Source organism: Aulonocara stuartgranti (genome assembly GCF_965226115.1).
Source record: "Aulonocara stuartgranti genome assembly, chromosome: 14".
Lineage (NCBI taxonomy): Eukaryota > Metazoa > Chordata > Actinopteri > Cichliformes > Cichlidae > Aulonocara > Aulonocara stuartgranti.
The window spans coordinates 16,453,639-16,475,994 of record NC_138950.1 but is presented as its reverse complement, the minus strand read 5'-3'; the positions used below and the strand labels follow the sequence as shown (position 1 = coordinate 16,475,994).

The following is a 22,356-nucleotide window of genomic DNA, read 5'->3' as shown; positions in this document are numbered from 1 at the left end:
AACGGGAGGTGGTGGAGAGGCTCGGGGGCCTGTGCTGCACTGTAACCGCGGTGCTGCCAAGTGGTCGGCGGTTTGAAGAGGACACCTGAGACCAGCGCACCTGGACAATGAGCTGAGGTGTAACCCTAAACTGAGATGAACCACTGTTTATCTTCCCCCCATGCTCTGCTTCTCTTGTTTTTTCCCAGCAGTCTCCACACTCCAGCTTATTTTCTCTTCACCACCTGATCTTTTCCACCCTCTTATCCTCCCAATCTTTTGACCTGCTACTTCTCTCCTCTGTCTCACTTTCTTCCCAAGATTTTCCCTTCTGGGCATCACAAGGCTAATGCAAACATCCCACCAGTCCGGGTATGACTCATATAATCACATGCTTAACGATTAGCACCCTGCATTTATGGCAAGATTCATTATTCCGGAGGGAAAAGAGAGTCCAACATTCCCTCCCTGAGATTTTCCTGCATTTCTTCAGTTGCTATTTTCACACACACACACACACAATCGACTAAATTAGGGGACTGACATTTTACCCAGCAGCTGACAGCAGCTAGCAGCTGTATGACTCAGTAGCACAGAAGCAGTGCCCATGTCACCATGGAAAGGCAGCGTTATGGCGTTGTTGCCAGGGCTCTGCTGTCCAATACGCATCAGCTCCCGCATCATTGCTGCCTGAGCCGTACAGAGAGGAGGTGGAAGACGGCAGAGACAGAACTGAGGATGTATGGCAGTACGAGACTCATGAAGACAGGGACTGAAGATTAACAGCACACGAGCAACGAGTGTGTTTGCTACTCATACCTCTCCTGCTTAAAAGGCCTACAGTCAGCATCCTACATACTCCACCCTTATTTGTACTATCCGTCCCCCATGACTCATGTCACTTGGGATAAATAAACACTCTCCGTACCTGACCTGTACCTAGACGCACTTAGATGCTTGCTGTGTATTATTTCTTTGATGCACCAGCAACTGCAACTGCGTCTTTAAACAGCAAGTAGCACAAAGGACCAAAAATAGCTCAGTGAGTTGCAGAGCAAAACTGCTCTCCTTGAGGAGGGGAGGATAGAGGAGGAGGAAGAGGATGAGGAGCAGTAGGAGGTGTAGCGAGAGATGGCAGGGAAAACATGGTAAAGTGAGACCAGGACTAAAGCCTCCCTGCTGGGATCAATTTAAGTTTCTCCGCTAGTGTCATCATTCCCAAAACCTCACATCAAATACTGGAATCCAGTGATGACACCTTTATGATCACATTTCTGCAGTGACTGGGAGAGGGCTCATTTGCCCCGGAGGATTGCACACAGGGCAGCCCTGACTGCAATAGCTGTGACCACAAATCTGACATATAGACTGTAAACATGTCAATATTCAATGTGGGACAACCATTTAACACAGCAGCACAGCACCGTGTGCTGCTCTGCAAGTGTTTATTTCTCACCAGTCTAAAGTGTTTCTTTCTCTTCTCTTCTGAAATACTGTAAATTACTGGTTTCTGCTGATGATAACAACGTGGAAGCTTGTTTCATCTACTAAAAGAAACATTTTTGCCCTACATAAGTCAAGTTATGACTTAGTTACTTAAATGTCTGAGAAAAATAACTCAAACCTGACATTTTATTGTAAAGATGGCAAATTTTTGCCATCTGTACAATCTGTTAGAGTCTGAAACAAGCTTCCGTATGATGATGAGCCACAGCTACAAAACGCAACGCAATTTAAGTGAATAACATTGATCTTCTCATTAATACACATGTACCTAGACACTGCCACAACATCAGCCTACATACACAAAACAAAAGTGCTCAGGAACCATCTCTGTCACTGAGTCTTACAATTTCAATCCCACTGAGAATCTGGAAGATGCTACAGGTCGATTTTGGTGCCACAGTGCAACCCACAGGACCCAAAGAATCTGCTGCCAGTGACACAGTGACAGAAGCTGCCCCCCCCCCCCCGAGGTCCAGTGTATAACGGTGAGTGTACACAATACAAGGTAGTAGATACAAGGCAGATCGATCCAAATATCACACACTGTGATCTCCAACATAAGTTACCTTTATGCTGTAAAAGTATCAGTATTGATATCAGCAATACTGAACTGCATTTACTTATTATCTGATCTATATCGAAATCTGCAGTATAGCCAGGGCTGGACTGGGACAAAAAAATCGGTCCGGGCATTTTGACTAGAAACCGGCCCACCAGGTGTTATAGGAAAAACCATAAAGCCTTTGAATGAAAACAAACGCTGTTGTGACAGTGATGTACACTGTCTTGTTGGTATATGTATGATTTCTATACGTTGTACATCAGATAAAAACTTTGGTTGTAAGATTCAGATAATTATTTAATAAAAGCTAGACATTTTAAATGAGAATAAGAAGGAAAAGTATTTTATTTGTGCCCCCCTTTCCCTGTTAATGCCCTACCGGGCCCCTCTGGCAAAACTTTCCTAGATCTGTGAGTATAGCACAGCACTACTAGGTAGATGGTTTAAATGTTATGATTATTTGGTGTGTACTTGGAGGTCCTGATAGGCTGATTTAGCTTGGACCAGCTAGCCATTTCCACCTGATTTCAGTCATCATGTTAAGCTAAGTCCTTCCCGTTTATTGTTCTACAGTCTAGGAACCCAGATAATCTGTTAGGTTTTTCCAATTGTGGTTTTATACAATTGATCACAGTAAAACTATAGTTGTGTACTGCAGATGCAAAACTCCATCCAGAGACAATGAATAGAAATTAGAACTAGCTATAAACACTCATGCTCTGTATTGGAACTATGTTAAAGGAAGCGTCCCTACCAAATAAAAATGTATAAAATATATTAATTCAGACCATGAATTCTGCTTTCTGGTCATCGCCTGCACATACAGATAATCATCTTCAGACAGTAGTTAATTATTAACCAGTGTATTTCTGCAAATCCCATCTTGCTTTTATTTCTTTTTCTGCTCTTTATATGACCTGATGATCAAACACCACTGGTCAATGAAAGCTTTCAGCAACAAAAATCTTGACTTTTTGCATATTCATGTGCAGAGATGGATAGCTTGCTCAGATTAGAGACTAGTTCACCCGTCTTTGCTCTTAAAAAGAAAAAGGTGCCATGTGTTCTCCTCTCTAGTAAAACACTGTGATGCACACTGGATGAGTCCTGCATATGCTGTTCGTATTATAATATGCCCCTGATACGGCGATCAATAGATTGTGACTGCATCAATCACATTATTCTCGCCTTGAGTCAGTCATTATCAAAGTAAAGTTGTAATTAGTTCACTAAATTGAATCTTCCAAAATGCCATGCATACAAATTTAGGGAGGAAACAAAACCTTAGGCAAATTGATGATAATATAGTCAGCTTTTTGTTTAAAATCCTCTATTGCCACTACTTACAACTGAATGAAGTGGAACACCTGTTTCAAACATCTCGAATAATAATAATAATAATAATAATAATAATAAATGAGCAATTCTGTGTGACTTTGTGTTAGATTAAAGTAGATTTGACCTATAACTCAAGTGTGTGTATATTAAACGGAGGAGCTAAACAGAAGAACTATGTAAGGTTGTGTGTATCCTCACTCCAGCATACACAAAGGTCAGCTTGAAGGTTGCAGTACTGCAAACAATATCTCATCATAATGTCAACATAATCTAAATAACCAGTCACCTTGAGCTGCATGATAACACAACAGCTGAGCAAACTCCTCCTGCTGATCTCACATCATAACAATTTAAAATGTTTATCCACCATTGAGTTCTGCTCTATTCTTCTGTCTCAGTACACGTACATTACATCAAAACCTTTTTTCCAACAACTACACATTTGAAATGTGTTTTAGTATCTTTGTTTGATTACAGAGAAGATAAAAGACTTTGAAGTACTCACTATTACTCGACTTGAGGTCTCTGTGGATGATGGGTACGAACGCCTGGTTGTGCAGATAGTCCATCCCCGTTGCAATCTGGACGGCCCAGTTCACCAAAACTCTCGGGGGGACCTTCTTCCCAGCCAAGGCTCGGTTTAGAGCCCCCCCTCGAGCATACTCCATCACCAAGCACAAGTTGGGCTCCTTCAGGCAGACTCCACGGAGCGCGATAATGTTGGCGTGCCGGAGCATCCAGAACAGCCTGGCCTCCTGCCGCACGCTCTCTGCTGTGACACTGATATCCTCATCTGGGTCCTGCCTGGCAGCCTTAACGGCTACTTCCTCTCCCCGCCACACTCCTTTGTACACTTTTCCAAATCCACCAGCTCCTATCACCTCTTCCAGGAGCAGTTCTGAAAAGTCAATCTCCAACGGACAATCACCCACCCCACCTGCCACCAGTCCTCCTGAAGTCAGCTGCTGGTAATTGGGAGTGTCTCCCCTTGTGACATAGTTGCTTGGAAAGATACCCACCTTGTCCTGGATTTTGCCCGTCCACCAGCCCTCGTCTCCAGACACCTTAGAGTCCTTGGAGAGAACCTCAAGAAGGTCCCCACGCCGCAGGGTTAACTCTTCATCAGCTGTGGCCTCATAGTCAAACACTGCCGTCCAGTAAGGGTTGTTTGCCCCACCTCGATGACCAGAGTGGGAGTCTGGGGAGCCAGAGGAGGAGATGGTGGAGGAGTTCCAGCTGCTACCATTCTCCACCTGCACGACTGGGGCAGGAAACATTGGTGGCGCAGGGGTCATGTTTGGGGGCATGGAAGAGGAAGAGGTAGTAGAGGAAGGGGGCCCAGGGGGAATGAGGCAAGGGGGAGGGGGTGAGCAACAGCCCCCACAGCTGGTGCAGGACAGGGGGGCCGCTGTGCTGCTCGCTCTGCTGTATGGGTTCATGGCAGCCTGACTGCTGTTTGACACTGTTGGCCTGCCCTCGAACAACTCAGGCACAAAATCCATACAGGGCCCATTGACTGAGATGAGCTGCCCTCGACCACCGGAGGAGGGGTGAGGGGAATCAGTGGGTCAGAGAGCAGCGACTGCTCTCCCCCATCACCACATATCGCTGCTGAAACTGTGCCAAATCCTAAATCCTGTCACCGGCTGCTGCTGTGCTGTTGGCACAAAGTGTGGAAGTAACATGAATTCCCAAAGGCAAGTTTATTCAGGGATAACGTACATTACGTCAAACAGAATGGATCCTAACCCCATGCCCCAAAAAACTGATTGTTTTCAAAACTGTCTTGTGAAAAAAAGAAGAAGAAGAAGCTGGCTCAGGAGAGCGTATTTATCTGTGAAGGAGCATAATCAGAGAGATGCCTTCAGGGGTCCTGATCAGCTAATAAGCTGTGAATTAAATCCATCCAGTAAAAATCCAGCATTTACAATCTGAGCTCATAATTTTGTTAGAATTTTGATTTATTTGCCCGAATGACCTCTGATGGTTGCCAGACATGTTCCTTGTATAGACTCTTAGGCAAACTGCTGTGGGTGTACGAGCTGAGTGAAATCCTCTGCGCAGAGGTCCTCATTATTTCTCATCCAGCCCCGTATAGATGCACCTCCACTGCCTGCCATCTCCATGAATATAGGCTGTTTTCTCTTCTGTGTTTGGGAATATCCGCGGATATGCGCCCTACATCCAGACAAGCCGGTCCAAGCTAAATCCTACACGCATGGCCACTCAAGAGCCGGTTCAGTGTCCCTGAATAGCCTTCATCAGAAAAGCCTCGTCCATTTTAAGACAGCTGGGCAATTAGTGAAATGAGCCGGCGGCTGGGCGACAGGTAGTCAATACAGAGCTGAGAAAGTGGCACCATGTTCAGCATCCAGCCAAGTCTGAGCATAACAAACCCGCCTCCGTCTCTGTGCAGCGGCCTGATTTAATCGCCTCTGCTGGGCTGCATTGGTGATGGTGACGAGCGTCGGTTTGGACAAGAAATTCTTCCTCACTGGTGACGGGAAAGAAATGCCAGCGTTTATCATTATCCCGTTGCCCTGTTACCGCGCACGATTGCCGAATCTATAGCGGCGTAAGGAAGGTGTGAGCTTTAAATGTCCGCCACTTCTTCAGCGGAGACGGAAACCGTCACATAAGGTTTGCATGGAGGCATTGCGGTATAACAGCTCTACAGGCTATCCGAGGACGAGATGAACAAATCCACTGTCTCCATTTTTCCTCTATCAAGACACATCTGTATCCCACTAATATTAATGATCATAATAATAACAATAATAAAATCCCGTGTGTAAAATGGTGCAGCGTATCCAGGTGCCTCTCGCGTGTTCCGCCTTAAAATGGCTTAATTTTAATACGTAAACAATTACTGTAACCTAACCTGGAAAGTGAAGCCAGCAACATCCACTGACATCGTCGCATGGGCGTACGGTTTACATCCAAGTAAAGGGGCCCATCGAGGTCCTCACAATTTGGCGTCAGATTGACAAAGCGCTCAGGGAGTCTGCGTTCAGCCAGCTGTCTGGAGCTCCACTGTATTCAAAAAGGCTTTTCTCTCTTCCCCCTCTACACACACACACCAAACAGACAAAATATTTCGAGCTCCGAGCTGTCAGTCTGCGGGCTGACTTTGCATTCAAATATGCCGGAGTGCCGTTCACGTACGCTGAAGCGAGCGCTTCCTCCGTCACCGATTCTCTAATCATAGGGATGGCTGCAGCAGGTAACAGGTCCACGCCCGCGATCCCATCGCCTGTGCGCAGATCAGGGTGACGCTCACTGTGCAGGGCGGAGAGTGTAAGACACCGCAGTCTGTTGGAACGGGACTGGACTGTGTTGGTGTGCAAGTGCACCCTGGGTAATGTAGTGTTTGCGTGCTCTCCAGCTGACCTACATCATTCTGGCGGCTGATATAACTAAATAATTAACATTATTACAATCATCGGGAAACGGCTGGCTGTACAGTACATTATTAGCATTATCCTTTAATATACTGTGGCCTACTGTCCACTTAAAACAACCAGATTACAATTCAAATAATGTAAAATATTATATATTATAATATAATGCAATAATAAGATTTTGGAGCTGAAAATAGGGAAGGATATTTTTAGGCTCTAGTTGATAACACGACACAAAAGAGGCATTTTAACCCAACTGGTAGCCCCCTGATTCCCATTGTCCTGCTCCATTGCTTTTAATGTGTGATTTTTAAGCACCAGTGGCAGCTGGTATTTGTCTCATAGGCCATAAAATCACGGATTATAAAGCATTACTTATTTTATTTAGCCTATTAAAATTCAGAAAGCAGTAGCTGAAGGTCTTTTTATTTGATCTAAAAATAAGACCAGAATAGCAGTACAATGCAAAAAAGAAAAAGCAATAAAATAATGTCTTTTTAAACAATAGTGTTCACGCCCATTAATTGTTGAGCTATACTGACCCCTGGTGCGCAGTTAGTGAAACAGAAAGTCTTGAATGGAGTGTCTTATTCAGAAGGGGATCAAACTCTCTAGTCCATCTTTCTTCAAGTTCTTTCTCCCCACTTCTTTTATTACTCTCCACCCTTCATTGCCGCTTTGAATTCAAGGCGTGGTGTCCTTGCCATCCTTTTAGCAACACCCTCCTGTGCGTCAAACTCCACTCTTTATCAGTGCTTAGGTTGCATGCTGTGGTTTATTCTTACATCTTATTAGAAGGGGTTTTTTTTTTGTCACATTATATATTTGACTTGTTGGAAAATTCACATCCTATATTTTCATTATCAACCCCGCCGACGAGGTAATGGCTCAAAAAGTTTTGGATGAATTCTGATAAAACTTTGTAGAGTGTAGAGTGGGGTCATGTTAACAGTCCATTAAAATTTGAGCTGAATCCACCAAGGTTTTCAAGGTCAACTGAAAGATTTATTCATCAAAATTGATAAAAAGCTTTATAACTTCAAAAATATGACTCCTAAAAGTCTGGTATGTCACATTTGACCTTTGACCTCTCCTTTAATAAACCAATCTGAAGGTTGGAGTGATAATATTTGCTATATATAGATATTTTTAAAACTATGTTTCTTACTGCAATTGTTTGTATTGACAAAATATAAGCACATGGAATATATGGCATATGATACACAGACATTATTAGCAATGATTTACAAAGCTCAGAGTCAGTGTTACAATACAAACACTTCATGTCATGTAACAATGCAATTCAATGAAGGAGGTGGTGGGTAAGGAGGTGGTGATTCATTTCAACAAATTACAACAACAGTCGACTCAAGGGGCTTTATATTTTACACACACACACATACATATATATATATATATATATATATATATATATATATATATATATATATATATATATATATATATATACAGCTTGTTAGTCTCGGTTATGGTGGCCATAGGTATCGTCCGTAGTGCTGCATTAACATCATCTAGCAGACCTTCTGAGAGTACTTCACGTAGTCTTGGTAACCAGCTACGGGGGTCCAGGTTTCAAGCTTGGCCATGATCCTATCTTTCAGGTCAGTTCCCCTCGCACTCAACGATCCTTCTTCTATCGCACTTGGGGCTTGGTACCCAATCTCGGGTGGGGGTGATGACATCACCCTCCTGACCTGGCGTCCTGGCTCCCCCTTGCCATAGCATTTGTGTTGTACCTCGTCAATCTCTAGCTGTGAGAGCAGTCCCTTCTTTCGAATGTTGGAACACTGAGCTACTAGTTGTTTCGCCGCCATTGTGGATGTTGGGTATCGAGGATTCCATAGGTCATCATCCTATTCATGTAACCCTTCCACCAGGGTTACTTGCGTAGTAGCATTCCAACAATGCCCTATTTTCATGTCTTGCCCACCGATGCCTTATTCCAGTAGCCCACTTCTCGTCAGGGTGCCCTGGGTCCTCAACACTTGAGGCGGATCTTGCTGATCCGGGCGATGCCTTCATATCAGTCTCAAATAAAGCAGTTTTTAATGTGTGTTATTTTTGTGTTATTATCTCAAAACTTTATTTTAAGAAGTTGAAATATACAGTGAGATTTACTGTTTAAAAAAAGCTCTCTGGAAAAGAAAGAAAATCAATCAACAGTATAAATATAAAAATAAATAAATATATCCAAATTCTTTCAAACAAATAGTTATATATCATTAACTTAGTTATTATTCATTTCAGGTTAATCGCTCAGCATTTCAAATCAGCAACCACAAGGGTGTGCTATTGGCCTATTTGTGAACTTGACATGACACTGAGTAAAAACTTATTGGGCTGTGCAGTAAAACGCTCTGTCCACAGTTTAAAAGAAACAAAATAAAACAAAATACATTTACTCAAGTACATAACAATACGGGGATATTCCATTCTGCTTCTTGATACTATTCCACCAGTTCAGATTCTGTTTTTTATTTTTTACTTTATTTTTTACTTTGTAGACTCAGATTATTCATACAACATATTATAAACAAATAAATGATAACTAAGTATTATTGGTTAGGATAAGATGGAAGTTTGTAAATGAAAGAAAAAAGGGCACCATCGTTATCTGTAACAATAGGTCTAATGTATAAGCCAATACTATAAAAATAATTTACTTGTGCTACTCTGCCTTCAAAATAACAGCGTGAATAGTTTTCGTTCATAAATAAACCGTACAAAAGCACAATAAATAAAATTAATACTTGGTGTTCTGATTATTGTACTCTACTTATTGTAATCTGATACTTGTACTCTGCAGTATTACCACTTGTATTTACTACGTGTTTCCACGGCTCCAGGAGCAGCAGCGTGCCGCCCCCTGTGTTACTATCAGTAGTTTGAGCCAGTCGGAGTTACGCATGCGCAGTGAGTGCGGGCGCAGCTTCGCCGTGGTTTCGGTTGAGAATTCTTGGCAACGTCTCACTTGGTGAACAGGCAGCAGACCGTCGGGCAACGGCTGTTTCCACAATGTCTGGAGGATTATTTTAACGGAGCTGGAAGTGAGCGGAAACCCTGGAGCAGCGAAAGGTAAGCCGTGTGTGCTCTCTTGGTTTCCACTGAGCAGTTTTGGGTGAGCAGCCGGGGATATTCAAAAGCGCTGAAAAGTGGCGAGCGAAGTGAACGTTAGTGAGCCAAAGCAAACATTGAGAGGAGAGGCAGCCGAGCCGAGCAGACCAACTTCAGTCAATGCGGAGAGCAGCCTCTTTACTACGGCTCAGTCGCGGTTCTCAGTCCCGCCAGGAGCCGTTTTCACCGGGTCCGTGCTCCACTTTGACCTCCAGCTTCTCAGCAAAGTATATACATACTCTCAAATGTGCCGCTGCACGCAAAAATTATTAAGGAGAAAATATTCCACAACCTTCGCGATCCTTAAGGGGCCAGTGCGCATGCTCATGGGGCTCTGCAGACTTCGGATTTGTAGTTTTTCGTACCTGAGTTAATCACAGTTGCGAGGGCCAAGAGAAAAACGGTAAAACTACAAGTTCCAGACAATGGGAGCTTTGTTTGGGAGCCAGCTAGTTAGCCTGGACGAGCTTTGAATTTCGAGTAGTTTTTCCTACAAACGGAAGTTGCCTTGGCTGGATATTGGATCCAGCATGAGCGGCATGGGAAATATTTTGGCTGCACCGCATATTTAAGGAGGAGGGGTGGGGAGACGAGTTCATTAGTTGTAGATGGAAGTGGTTTGTCATGAAAGGGTATGCAACACGTTTTAATTGATTGTGCTTACGCGTGTGTGTGCATGCAGACGCTCAGCTGTCAGAGGACCTGTGTGCAGGATTTGTAAGTGCATTGTAGATATGCATGCTTCTGTGTGTGTGCTTAGTCGATTGTGTGTACGCAGAATGGGAGATGATAATGCCTCAGTGTGTGTGTCATCTCCCTTTCATTGAGATCCTCCGTGTTGCTGCTGTACCCCCTCCACCCCCAAAGCCCTCAGAAAACGACACGTCGAGTATGAGGATGATGGATTTTGTCGGGCAAGAGCAGCAGAGCATGGCAGCACTGCACATATTCAAGGCATCATTTGCTGTGGTCGCCTCTTGTCTGGAACTAATGGAATAATGATTACCAGGAAAATGTGAGAATCATGTGCCAATGCCTTAACCTGGTTATCCTGTACTGCCCACTGTTTGCTGTACTATTGGGGAAATCCTGTATTTCACGTCCAGTTTAAGGGGAAATCAGGATTGGATGTTGCCTGTGCTGTTCACTGTAGTAACGACATGGTTTTCCTCATTGTAAATACAGTTTTTGATCAGTGGATGTACACCGAGCTGCAAGAGTCAGCCATTCAGTGATCTGTGTTTCCGTTGTTTTCATCCTTTCCATGGGTGTTTGGAAAGCTTGCATATTAAAAGCCAAACTAAGCACAATGGCTATTTTTGGTCAAGGAAAATATTAGGCAGTTGCTTTAGCTGGGAATCCAAAATGCATTATAGTTATCGACTGAGCAAAAGTTATGTACCCTCTTCGCAGTATAAGATAAATAGAAACTGAATGGTGAATGCAAACCTGATGAAACTGTATAATTAAAATATACCTAACATACAATATATGGACTCAATATGTATTGGGCCACCTACACATAATACCTACAGAAGCTTTTAAATCTTTCTACAAGATTTTGGAGGATGCTGTTGGGAATTTGTCAGGTCAGACACTTCTGTGAGCAGAGGCCCCCATTCTAGTTCATCCTGAAGGTACCGTATTTTTTGGATCATAAGGCGCACTGGATTATAAGGCGCATTAAGCGGAACAAAACAGTCAGATAAGACAAACTTTACTCAACTCATTCTTCTTGCTTACGCCACTTCCGTACCACTGATTCATTAATGTTGAATTCTCTTGCAGCTGCTCTATTCCCATGTTGTTGCAGTATATTAATGACTAACCTCGTATTGTGGATGGATTATCTCAGTTGTTCTCCTGACTGACGTTTGGTCCGTTTACAGCATCCTGCCATGCGATTGCATTTGTCCCCAACCCTCAGGAACCCTCACATTAATTTCTGTTGAGGTTAGCATTCATCCTCCAGCTTCACTGTGTTTCTGTTATGCTAACATAGCTGTGTCGCTAGCGATCACGTAGCGCATCATTATATACCAGCTAGCCAAATTTCAGTAACCCTACAAACGTCACTGCTTTTTAGTTTTCTGTCTTCATTTATGTTGGAAGTGATAGCAGAGCTGTATGTTTTAATTTTTTTTGGAAATCTCTCAGTCAGAACATGCTATATCATGTTTATGTGGAAACTAGCGAGCTAACTTCCTGCTTCTAACTTCTAACTCCATTAAATTTAATACATTCTGTTTTCATGGATGCCGGGATGTTAAACTTAATTGTTACACCTAGTAAAGCAGCAACGCTCATCATTTTATTAAAGATGAAAGAATTTAGACGGTTTTTAACTCTGAGTGATGCCGCAGTGCTCGCTTGACTTTGGGACCTGAAGAGGACAGACTTTTTTGGACCCAGATTACTCTGAGTCTGTGAGGCTCCTGATTACAGTAGCCATAATGCTCTGACAATCCATCAAGCAGTACGGCTTCGTAGCTTACCAAAGTCATACTAAAACATTTTTGACAGATTTTTGAGTAGGGCTGTGCAATATGACCAAAATCTCATATCCCGATATAAGACATTTATCGTCCCTACAACGATATATAGCACAAAAATTTTACATTTTCTGTAAATTCTGTGAATCTTGGGTAACTCGACTGGCGTGAAGAAACCTGGTGGCTCTTTTTTGCTCATCCGTAAACACTCTGCATACTATTTCACGTGATTCATTTTATTTTGAAGAATCTCAACAGGATCTTCAGCTTTATTGTGAAAGGTTTATGTGGAAAATAAACAAGCGGATGGAGCCACGTGATCGTTGTTGCTAACGACAACGCATAAAAGCAGTTGCTTGTCCATCCATTGTCAGAATCAGAGAGACTTTATTTATCCCCAAGGGGCAATTAAGTGTGGTTGTTTTAAATATAAGAGGGAAAGCTTTAAGAAATTAAAATTAAATATTGCCTACAGTGCTGTAGGTACATCTTAGCTGCAAACCCCTTTGAAACCCTACGCTATGCATAACCTGGCGTACACTTCTCTGGAAATTTAACTGGATATTGAATTGATGCAGCCCGCAACTATTGACTGACTGGGCTGTTCATTACAGCTGATTCGTCTTATGTATTTCCGCCTACTTTTTAGCCTTAGTTTTTGAATTTATCATTGCGACGATAACAGTCATAGCCTCAATATAAGAACTCATGCATGTCAGTAAGTTCTTGAAGGGAAATTGGCAAACCTATGGGAGTGGATTTGAGGAGATGTACAAAGAAGTGGAAAAACTTGAGGGATAAATGTTTGCCTCTGGGAAGAAAAAAAAAAACCCACATTAAAGAGAAGGGACCCAGGAGGGGAAAACAAGCCAGAAGTTTATTTGTTTCTATTGTGGCATGTATAAAACACTGGGGACGTGACCAGATGCGCAAGCATGCTGGCAACAGCACTGGCCACTTACGTAGGTTACATCGTAGGCTCTGTAAAGATTCAAATCAACTGTCAAAGTGTTTGCGTTGAAGTTATGATCTTAATGCCAGAGGGGGTGTGAAACTCATTGAGTCAGCAGAGAGTTGGTGACTTTCACACACTATGCTTCTTAGCACTCTGTGACCCCACTCTGTAACTGTCAACTGTGGTTGCCACTTTGTGGCTGAGTTGCTGTGGTTCCTAATCACTTCCACTTTGTAATACTGCTTAAAGGTGGCCATGGAATATTTATACTTGGTTTCATTTTTCTCCAGATGGGTGAAGTTGTGTTAAAAAAATTGCATTAACGACCTTCAGTCTTATTTTAGAATTATTTGTATATCCGCCTGTTTGGGAGATGTGTATTCTTTCAAATGCAAAAACTGTGACACCAAATGTTCTTGATGAGCTGCTTAAGGGACCTTTTATGAACCTGTATACAGGGGGATGCAGCCACTGGTGTGAACTGACCCTTTTCATGTGCCAGAGTAGTAACTTGATAATGATGTCTCTGATCTGTGAACATGCCTCAGTAATAACTTTACAATATGAGGGGGATGAGGAAGCTAAAGTGAATTAGCAACTTTTAGCTAAAGCTGTGTTGTTGTTGTTTTGTTTGGGGTTTTTTGTAAGGAAAGAGATTTTTCAGAAAAAAGGCTGTTGAAGTTTGTTGTCTTGGAGCTGAAAATCGTTGTAGTTTAAAGTTACAGTCATTTGTTTTTTGGGGTTATTTGATAGGGGGGAAAGTGATACTCTGAAATATCCATGTATTAATTATGTCTTCCAATAACAGCATTCTCATAAGCTTATGCTTATGAGGAAGCTGCCTTGTTGAATACAGTGGTGTAGATAGACATTGTCGTTCTGCCTAACGGCGTTATATGTATGTAGCTACAGAGCAACCACATGCATAATATGCTCAATATTGTCAGCAGATGCAACACTCCATCACCAGAAATCTGACAACGAGCCAACTAAACAACAACAGCTGTATGCAAGCTGCATTTTGCATACAGCATTAACTGTTTAAACTTCACCTTTCCTATCAAAATATGTTGATACAGCTGTAAGAATTCATGTGTTTCACCTGCATGCATTTTATCTAAAATACGTTTCGCTGAGTGTGACATGGGCTTGGAAAGTCTTGTATGGTCTTTTGGGTCTATCTAAGCATGTTTTTGTTTCTCTTAAAGCAATGATATCATGTTAATTTGCGTTGACCTCATAACCCATGACCCATGTAGGATTGTTGCAAAGCGCCTACAGGAGTCAGTTTGTAGCAGATAACTCTTGCTTTCAGTCTGTGATCTTTTAAGACATCCTATATTTTCTGCTACATATTTTTGGTGTTTCATTGCATGCAGCTGCAGGAACAAAGACTGCTGTCTTCAAAGGGAGGTGAATGTGGGCCACCTGAGTTATTTCGCCTGTAAACATTTTGTTGAATCACAGCATTCTATCTTGGCAGAGGTGACTCATCAGTAGGGCTGCCACGATTTGTCGACTAGTCACGATTACGTCGACTATCAAAATCGTCGACGACTGATTTAATAGTCGACGCGTCGTTTGAAACTTTGTACGATCACAAAAGACGCAGGAATAAGTGGCAGGATTTAAGAGTGTAATAACGGACTGAAACAGAAGATGGCAGCATTGCATGTACAAGGATGTCAGCTACCGTTAAACCCCGAAGAAGAAGAAGAAGCAGCTGTGTCCCAGAATTCATAGCGCGGCCCAGCGCAGTTTCCAACAATGGCGGCAGCTAGTTAGTTTTAATGTTACTCTTATTATTCTTTCTGGGTCACAAAATAAACGTTTAACATATTTTCAGGCGAGAATGTAGCTGTGTAAATATCTGCTCAGTTTATCAGGACACCACATATTTTCAAAAGCGCTCCGACGTTTTCGGAGACATCTGTTACCCACTAGCTCGTTAGCGAGCCGGGGGCTAGGCTCACTAGCGCCCTGAGAACACCGGACTCCCCGCAAATCGTTTTCAAACCCACCACCGTCTTTCGCTACTCAGGTTAAATATATATGAGTCACTTAGATAACTTAAAATGTTATTGTTTGGCTTTTTTTTTTAGTATTTTATTTGTTCCTGAGTAAATCAGTTTGTCTGAGATTAAAGTTATAGTTTTTACACAGCTGAATAAACGTCAAGCAGACAGCTGATTATCAGAAGTGTGAGATGCTCCAGAATATACTCCAGTGTCCTGTTATAGTTTAGATAGCAAGGAGTTTATTAAACTTCACCGAAACAATCTGCAAATTTCATTAAAATTTAATAAACTATCATCTTGTCTTTATTTTTAGTTAGCACCTTAAAAGCTTAAAGCTGTAAGCTAATGATAGTTATATAAGAGCAGATGCTGCTGGTGCAATAAGCTGTAGTTTTACGTCTAATGGATGATGATCTGATTAGTCGACTAATCGCAAAAATAATCGGTGACTAGTCGACTATCAAAATAATCGTTTGTGGCAGCCCTACTCATCAGTTGTTGATTTTCCCCTTTTCCTTTTTTTCTTGACAAAGATTTCAAGGAACGTACTCATGGCCATGCAGTCGTGGTCATCTGTGGGAGGAACAAAGCAATCTTTCCAAGATCGTGATTTATTTTTTTTTATTTTTTTAACACCAGTAAAAGCTGCGTTTTGGCATCAGCAATGGTTGTAGCTCTCTTTCCTACGCCACACCTTGGCCGTCCTCCTGCCGTTTGTAATTTTAGAACGCAAAATCTCTTGCCAGGTTTCTTTTTAATCCTTCAAGGCGTCTTAGTTAAATAGAGGTTAATAGAAGTGAATAACTGTGTGTGCTCACTGTGTACATGACATCCATCACAATCACTGGGTGTATCCTGATAGGTCACAGAGAGGGAGCACAAACCTTGAGGCTATGGATGCCATCTGGTCTAAGTCAGGTTCCACAGTGATGCTGCATATGTGCATAAGTTTGTGTTTAAAGTGGGTCTTTAACTAGAACTCGGGCTAGCTACTGTCTTCTGTTCTTTATTGGAGTGTATTTCAAATTGCATTCTGTGTTTGTTGCTGGCTCATAGTCTTTTTATAGCCTTTATAAACCGACACTGTGACACAGGTTAAACCAGTGCTGGCAGTTAATCTGAATGGATCTGCGCACGTCAGCACACCTGACATCACAGCCTCCACCCAGCTTGCGGTGAGGGCATTAATTGACTGTGATCAACAGGTGGTTTTACCGAAGGTGTAGTTTTGTGTGTGTGTGTGTGTGTGTGTGTGTGTTTGGTGATGATTTCTTATTTTTGAAATAATAAACCTTCCAGATAAAACAATTTGTACATCAACTCTTTTTCCATCAAAAAAGTGCATTTCTTTCACCATTTATTCAGGACATCTACTAATCTGAAGGTCGGTGGTCCGATTTCTAGCTCTTCTAGTCTGCATGCCAAAGTATCCTTGGCTCTGAGTTCTCTTCATTCGACGCATCAAGAGAAACTCTGAGTTTCTCTTGATGCGTGAATGTATGTGACTGTTGGATAGAAAGGACTTAGACATCTATGTGAATACATGTTGTATAAAGGTTCTTTGCGTGCTGAAGTATAAAAGCATTATACAAGAACCAGTTCATTTACCATTTGCCAGGGCTTGTCATGGTCATTTTTATCATCTCGGTAAAAACCCTTGAACAGTGTTACTGGACTTTATCATGGTGTTTTTCAAGCCTGAAGGTTTGTTTCTGCTCCTAAAGTTAATTTTCATTTAAATACTATTCATTTTCTGGCAGAAGTTAAACATTACAATTAATGTACTGTAAAACGTTATGCGGTTGTATGTCAGATAAATAACATGGGTATATGTTATAAAATTAAATCCTAATTCAGATTAGGGCTGCCACGATTAGTCGACTAGTCATGATTTCGTCGACTATCAAAATCGTCGACGACTGATTTAATAGTCGACGCGTCGTTCGAAGCTTTGTAAGATCACAAAAGCCGCAGGAATAAGTACTAGGATTTAAGAGTGTAATAACGGACTGAAACAGGAGATGGCAGCACTGAATGTACAAGGATGCCAGCTGCCGTTAAACCCCGAAGAAGAAGTAGCAGCTCTGTCCCAGAATTCATAGCGCAGCCCAGCTCAGTTTCCAACAATGGCAGCAGCTAGTTAGTTTTAATGTTACTCTTATTATTCTTTCTGGGTCACAAAATAAACGTTCAACATATTTTCAGGCGAGAATGTAGCTGTGTAAACCTCAAATATCTGCTCAGTTTATCAAGACACCACATATTTTCAAAAGCGCTCCGACGTTTTCGGAGACATCTGTTACCCACTAGCTCGATAGCTAGCCGGGGGCAAGGCTCACTAGAGCCGGTGAGAACACCGGACTCCCAGCAAATCGTTTTCAAACCCACCGCCGTCTTTCGCTACTCAGGTTAAACATGATATATAAGTCATTTAGATAACTTAAAAATGTTATTGTTTGGCTTTTTTCAGTATTTTATTTGTTCCTGAGTAAATCTGTTTGGCTGAGATTAAAGTTATAGTTTTTACACAGCTGAATAAACGTCAAGCAGACAGCTGATTATCAGAAGTGTGAGATGCTCCAGAATATACTCCAGTGTCCTGTTATAGTTTAGATAGCAAGGAGTTTATTAAACTTCACCGAAACAATCTGCAAATTTCATTAAAATTTAATAAACTATCATCTTGTCTTTATTTTTAGTTAGCACCTTAAAAGCTTAAAGCTGTAAGCTAATGATAGTTATATAAGAGCAGATGCTGCTGGTGCAATAAGCTGTAGTTTTACGTCTAATGGATGATGATCTGATTAGTCGACTAATCGCAAAAATAATCGGTGACTAGTCGACTATCAAAATAATCGTTTGTGGCAGCCCTACTCATCAGTTGTTGATTTTCCCCTTTTCCTTTTTTTCTTGACAAAGATTTCAAGGAACGTACTCATGGCCATGCAGTCGTGGTCATCTGTGGGAGGAACAAAGCAATCTTTCCAAGATCGTGATTTATTTTTTTTTATTTTTTTAACACCAGTAAAAGCTGCGTTTTGGCATCAGCAATGGTTGTAGCTCTCTTTCCTAGCCGCGACACCTTGGCCGTCCTCCTGCCGTTTGTAATTTTAGAACGCAAAATCTCTTGCCAGGTTTCTTTTTAATCCTTCAAGGCGTCTTAGTTAAATAGAGGTTAATAGAAGTGAATAACTGTGTGTGCTCACTGTGTACATGACATCCATCACAATCACTGGGTGTATCCTGATAGGTCACAGAGAGGGAGCACAAACCTTGAGGCTATGGATGCCATCTGGTCTAAGTCAGGTTCCACAGTGATGCTGCATATGTGCATAAGTTTGTGTTTAAAGTGGGTCTTTAACTAGAACTCGGGCTAGCTACTGTCTTCTGTTCTTTATTGGAGTGTATTTCAAATTGCATTCTGTGTTTGTTGCTGGCTCATAGTCTTTTTATAGCCTTTATAAACCGACACTGTGACACAGGTTAAACCAGTGCTGGCAGTTAATCTGAATGGATCTGCGCACGTCAGCACACCTGACATCACAGCCTCCACCCAGCTTGCGGTGAGGGCATTAATTGACTGTGATCAACAGGTGGTTTTACCGAAGGTGTAGTTTTGTGTGTGTGTGTGTGTGTGTGTGTGTGTTTGGTGATGATTTCTTATTTTTGAAATAATAAACCTTCCAGATAAAACAATTTGTACATCAACTCTTTTTCCATCAAAAAAGTGCATTTCTTTCACCATTTATTCAGGACATCTACTAATCTGAAGGTCGGTGGTCCGATTTCTAGCTCTTCTAGTCTGCATGCCAAAGTATCCTTGGCTCTGAGTCTCTCTTGATTCACGCATCAAGAGAAACTCTGAGTTTCTCTTGATGCGTGAATGTATGTGACTGTTGGATAGAAAGGACTTAGACATCTATGTGAATACATGTTGTATAAAGGTTCTTTGCGTGCTGAAGTATAAAAGCATTATACAAGAACCAGTTCATTTACCATTTGCCAGGGCTTGTCATGGTCATTTTTATCATCTCGGTAAAAACCCTTGAACAGTGTTACTGGACTTTATCATGGTGTTTTTCAAGCCTGAAGGTTTGTTTCTGCTCCTAAAGTTAATTTTCATTTAAATACTATTCATTTTCTGGCAGAAGTTAAACATTACAATTAATGTACTGTAAAACGTTATGCGGTTGTATGTCAGATAAATAACATGGGTATATGTTATAAAATTAAATCCTAATTCAGATTAGGGCTGCCACGATTAGTCGACTAGTCATGATTTCGTCGACTATCAAAATCGTCGACGACTGATTTAATAGTCGACGCGTCGTTTGAAGCTTTGTAAGATCACAAAAGCCGCAGGAATAAGTACTAGGATTTAAGAGTGTAATAACGGACTGAAACAGGAGATGGCAGCACTGAATGTACAAGGATGCCAGCTGCCGTTAAACCCCGAAGAAGAAGTAGCAGCTCTGTCCCAGAATTCATAGCGCAGCCCAGCTCAGTTTCCAACAATGGCAGCAGCTAGTTAGTTTTAATGTTACTCTTATTATTCTTTCTGGGTCACAAAATAAACGTTCAACATATTTTCAGGCGAGAATGTAGCTGTGTAAACCTCAAATATCTGCTCAGTTTATCAAGACACCACATATTTTCAAAAGCGCTCCGACGTTTTCGGAGACATCTGTTACCCACTAGCTCGATAGCTAGCCGGGGGCAAGGCTCACTAGAGCCGGTGAGAACACCGGACTCCCAGCAAATCGTTTTCAAACCCACCGCCGTCTTTCGCTACTCAGGTTAAACATGATATATAAGTCATTTAGATAACTTAAAAATGTTATTGTTTGGCTTTTTTTTAGTATTTTATTTGTTCCTGAGTAAATCTGTTTGGCTGAGATTAAAGTTATAGTTTTTACACAGCTGAATAAACGTCAAGCAGACAGCTGATTATCAGAAGTGTGAGATGCTCGAGAATATACTCCGGTGTCCCGTTATATTATAGATAGCAAGGAGTTTATTAAATTTCACCGAAACAATCTGCAAATTTGCTAAATCTGCTAAAATTTAATAAACTATCATCTTTTCTTTATTTTTAGTTAGCACATACCTTAAACACTTAAAGCTGTAAGCTAATGATAGTTATATAAGAGCAGATGCACGCTGGTGCAATAAGCTGTAGGTTTTATGTCCAATGGATGATGATCCGATTAGTCGACTAATCGCAAAAATAATCGGTGACTAGTCGACTATCAAAATAATCGTTTGTGGCAGCCCTAATTCAGATCAGTCAAAAGTTTTAAGTGTCACAGAACAATGCAAACAAAATAAAAGGCTAAATTCTTTGGTTACTTAAAAATGAATAATGTAATATAATACCAAACAAAATCTCCAAAAAACTTCCTCTATACAATGTCTTTTCTTCTGCATAGATTCAAAATATTTTACTTTGTTGGGAAACAACCCACAAATAAATGGCCAATACACATATATGTGTATATATCCTCAACACAAATGCTAGAAACTTTTAAATGTAAGCAAAGGAAAACTTGAACAAAGCCAATATTTACTCAGTTGTAGTCCACGTTTTCTCCAATGAAGAAAGAAAAGAGAAAAAGCACAAGAAGTGCAGTTAATAGGGGTGCAACGATACACAAAATTCACGGTTCGGTTCGATTCGATACTTTGGTGTCACGGTTCGATATTTTTTCAATACAAAAAAAATGTTCATGCCTTTTTAATTTGTCATTTATTAAAATTATAAATATATATTTTAACTCAAAAGTACAGTTTTTAAATTTAACCCTAACCCTTGTGCGTGTTTTTTATTTTGACAGCGAATGCGCACCTGCGGACCACTTATGTGCAGCCCTGGTTATTTCGCTTGTCATATTGCAGCCACAGAAATTCTTTTGTCCATGAAACCATAAAGCTGCACTTTCTTTTTGCCTTATAGTCTGATTTGTCATAACTTCTCTGTTTTGTGGTAAGCTTTTCTTTGGCTGTCACTTCTTCACCCTGACCTGTCTTATTTGGCTCAGCAGAACTAAAATATATATCTGTCTGTGAAGGTTCTCAGTCATCCAGGTCATCGTAGTCAAATATAAATCCTGCTGCTTTTACACACGCACTCACATAAGCTCAGCGATTCTCTGCGCGATCAACCTCTCACATGTTTAAGCTTGCTGCGGGAGATTTCACTTGTCATGTTTGCATAGTAAGCTAACGATTAATAAGACGATGTCAGAGGAATTGGTGCACAAATTATCATCACTCACAGATCAGTGCTGTCGCTCTCTATACACAGTTCGCACGATTGCAAAGTGAAAGCAAAAAAACAAGCGCAAATTCAAACGCGATTTCAATATGTCACATATTGGCAGTGGCTCACCGATGCCAATGACATAATTACCCAGCTACATTTCTGAAAGAATGCAAAAGCATTGACATATATTTTTCCTTCCTACAATAGCCCGACGGGCAGGGAAGAGATAGATTTTGGTAGCCCGACTGAAAAAATCGCTAGCCCCAGGACGTCAGGCTAGCGATATTGCAAGCCCTGTATCTGATTGAGGAATCATGCATCTTTGGAAAAGAGAGTTTATTACAGAGAAATGTCTCTTTCCAAAATAAAAGCTATACTATCCGCTTCTTCTGGGCTATATTCTCAGCAGCATAAGGAGAATCATGTGCTAACAGCTGTCTAAATGACTCGGCTAAAGTTAGTAGCATGCTTGTTGTTTTTGTCTTTGCACTAGGATGATGTCGGCGTAAATGTGCAGTCATATTCGTTGTGTTCCCACTAGTGCTTTCAGGTTAATCTCGTTGAAATGACCTTAACGCCACAACACGGCAAATCTCCGTTAACGAGCTACCGCGGATCGCCCCGTGCATGGGGCTAGACGGCCAACACGTTAACGAGCTAACTGCGCTAACACACTAGTTCCCACCCATGTAATTGAGCATTGCATGG

At 41.5% G+C, this 22,356-nt stretch overlaps 2 protein-coding genes across 6 annotated transcripts in view; one reads left to right on the top strand and one right to left on the bottom strand.

Moving 5' to 3' along the window:
- The window catches only part of map3k10 (mitogen-activated protein kinase kinase kinase 10), a 47,326-nt gene extending 40,648 nt beyond the window's left edge, over positions 1–6,678 (bottom strand). Inside the window, exon 1 of the mRNA XM_082502567.1 lies at positions 3,891–6,678. Within this exon, the coding sequence (XP_082358693.1) occupies positions 3,891–4,887 (997 nt within the window). The 5' untranslated portion in view covers positions 4,888–6,678. The remainder of the gene's footprint in view (positions 1–3,890) is intronic.
- Positions 6,679–9,711: 3,033 nt separating this feature from the next.
- The window catches only part of sipa1l3 (signal-induced proliferation-associated 1 like 3), a 92,445-nt gene continuing 79,800 nt past the window's right edge, over positions 9,712–22,356 (top strand). For 4 of the 5 annotated variants that reach the window (XR_014270932.1, XR_014270933.1, XM_082503412.1 and 1 more), the window contains exon 1: positions 9,712–9,882. The gene's annotated coding sequence lies outside the window, so the exon portion shown is untranslated. Of the gene's footprint in view, positions 9,883–10,799; positions 10,937–22,356 lie in introns of those variants that run through there. The other variant, XM_082503411.1, reaches the window with a different exon arrangement.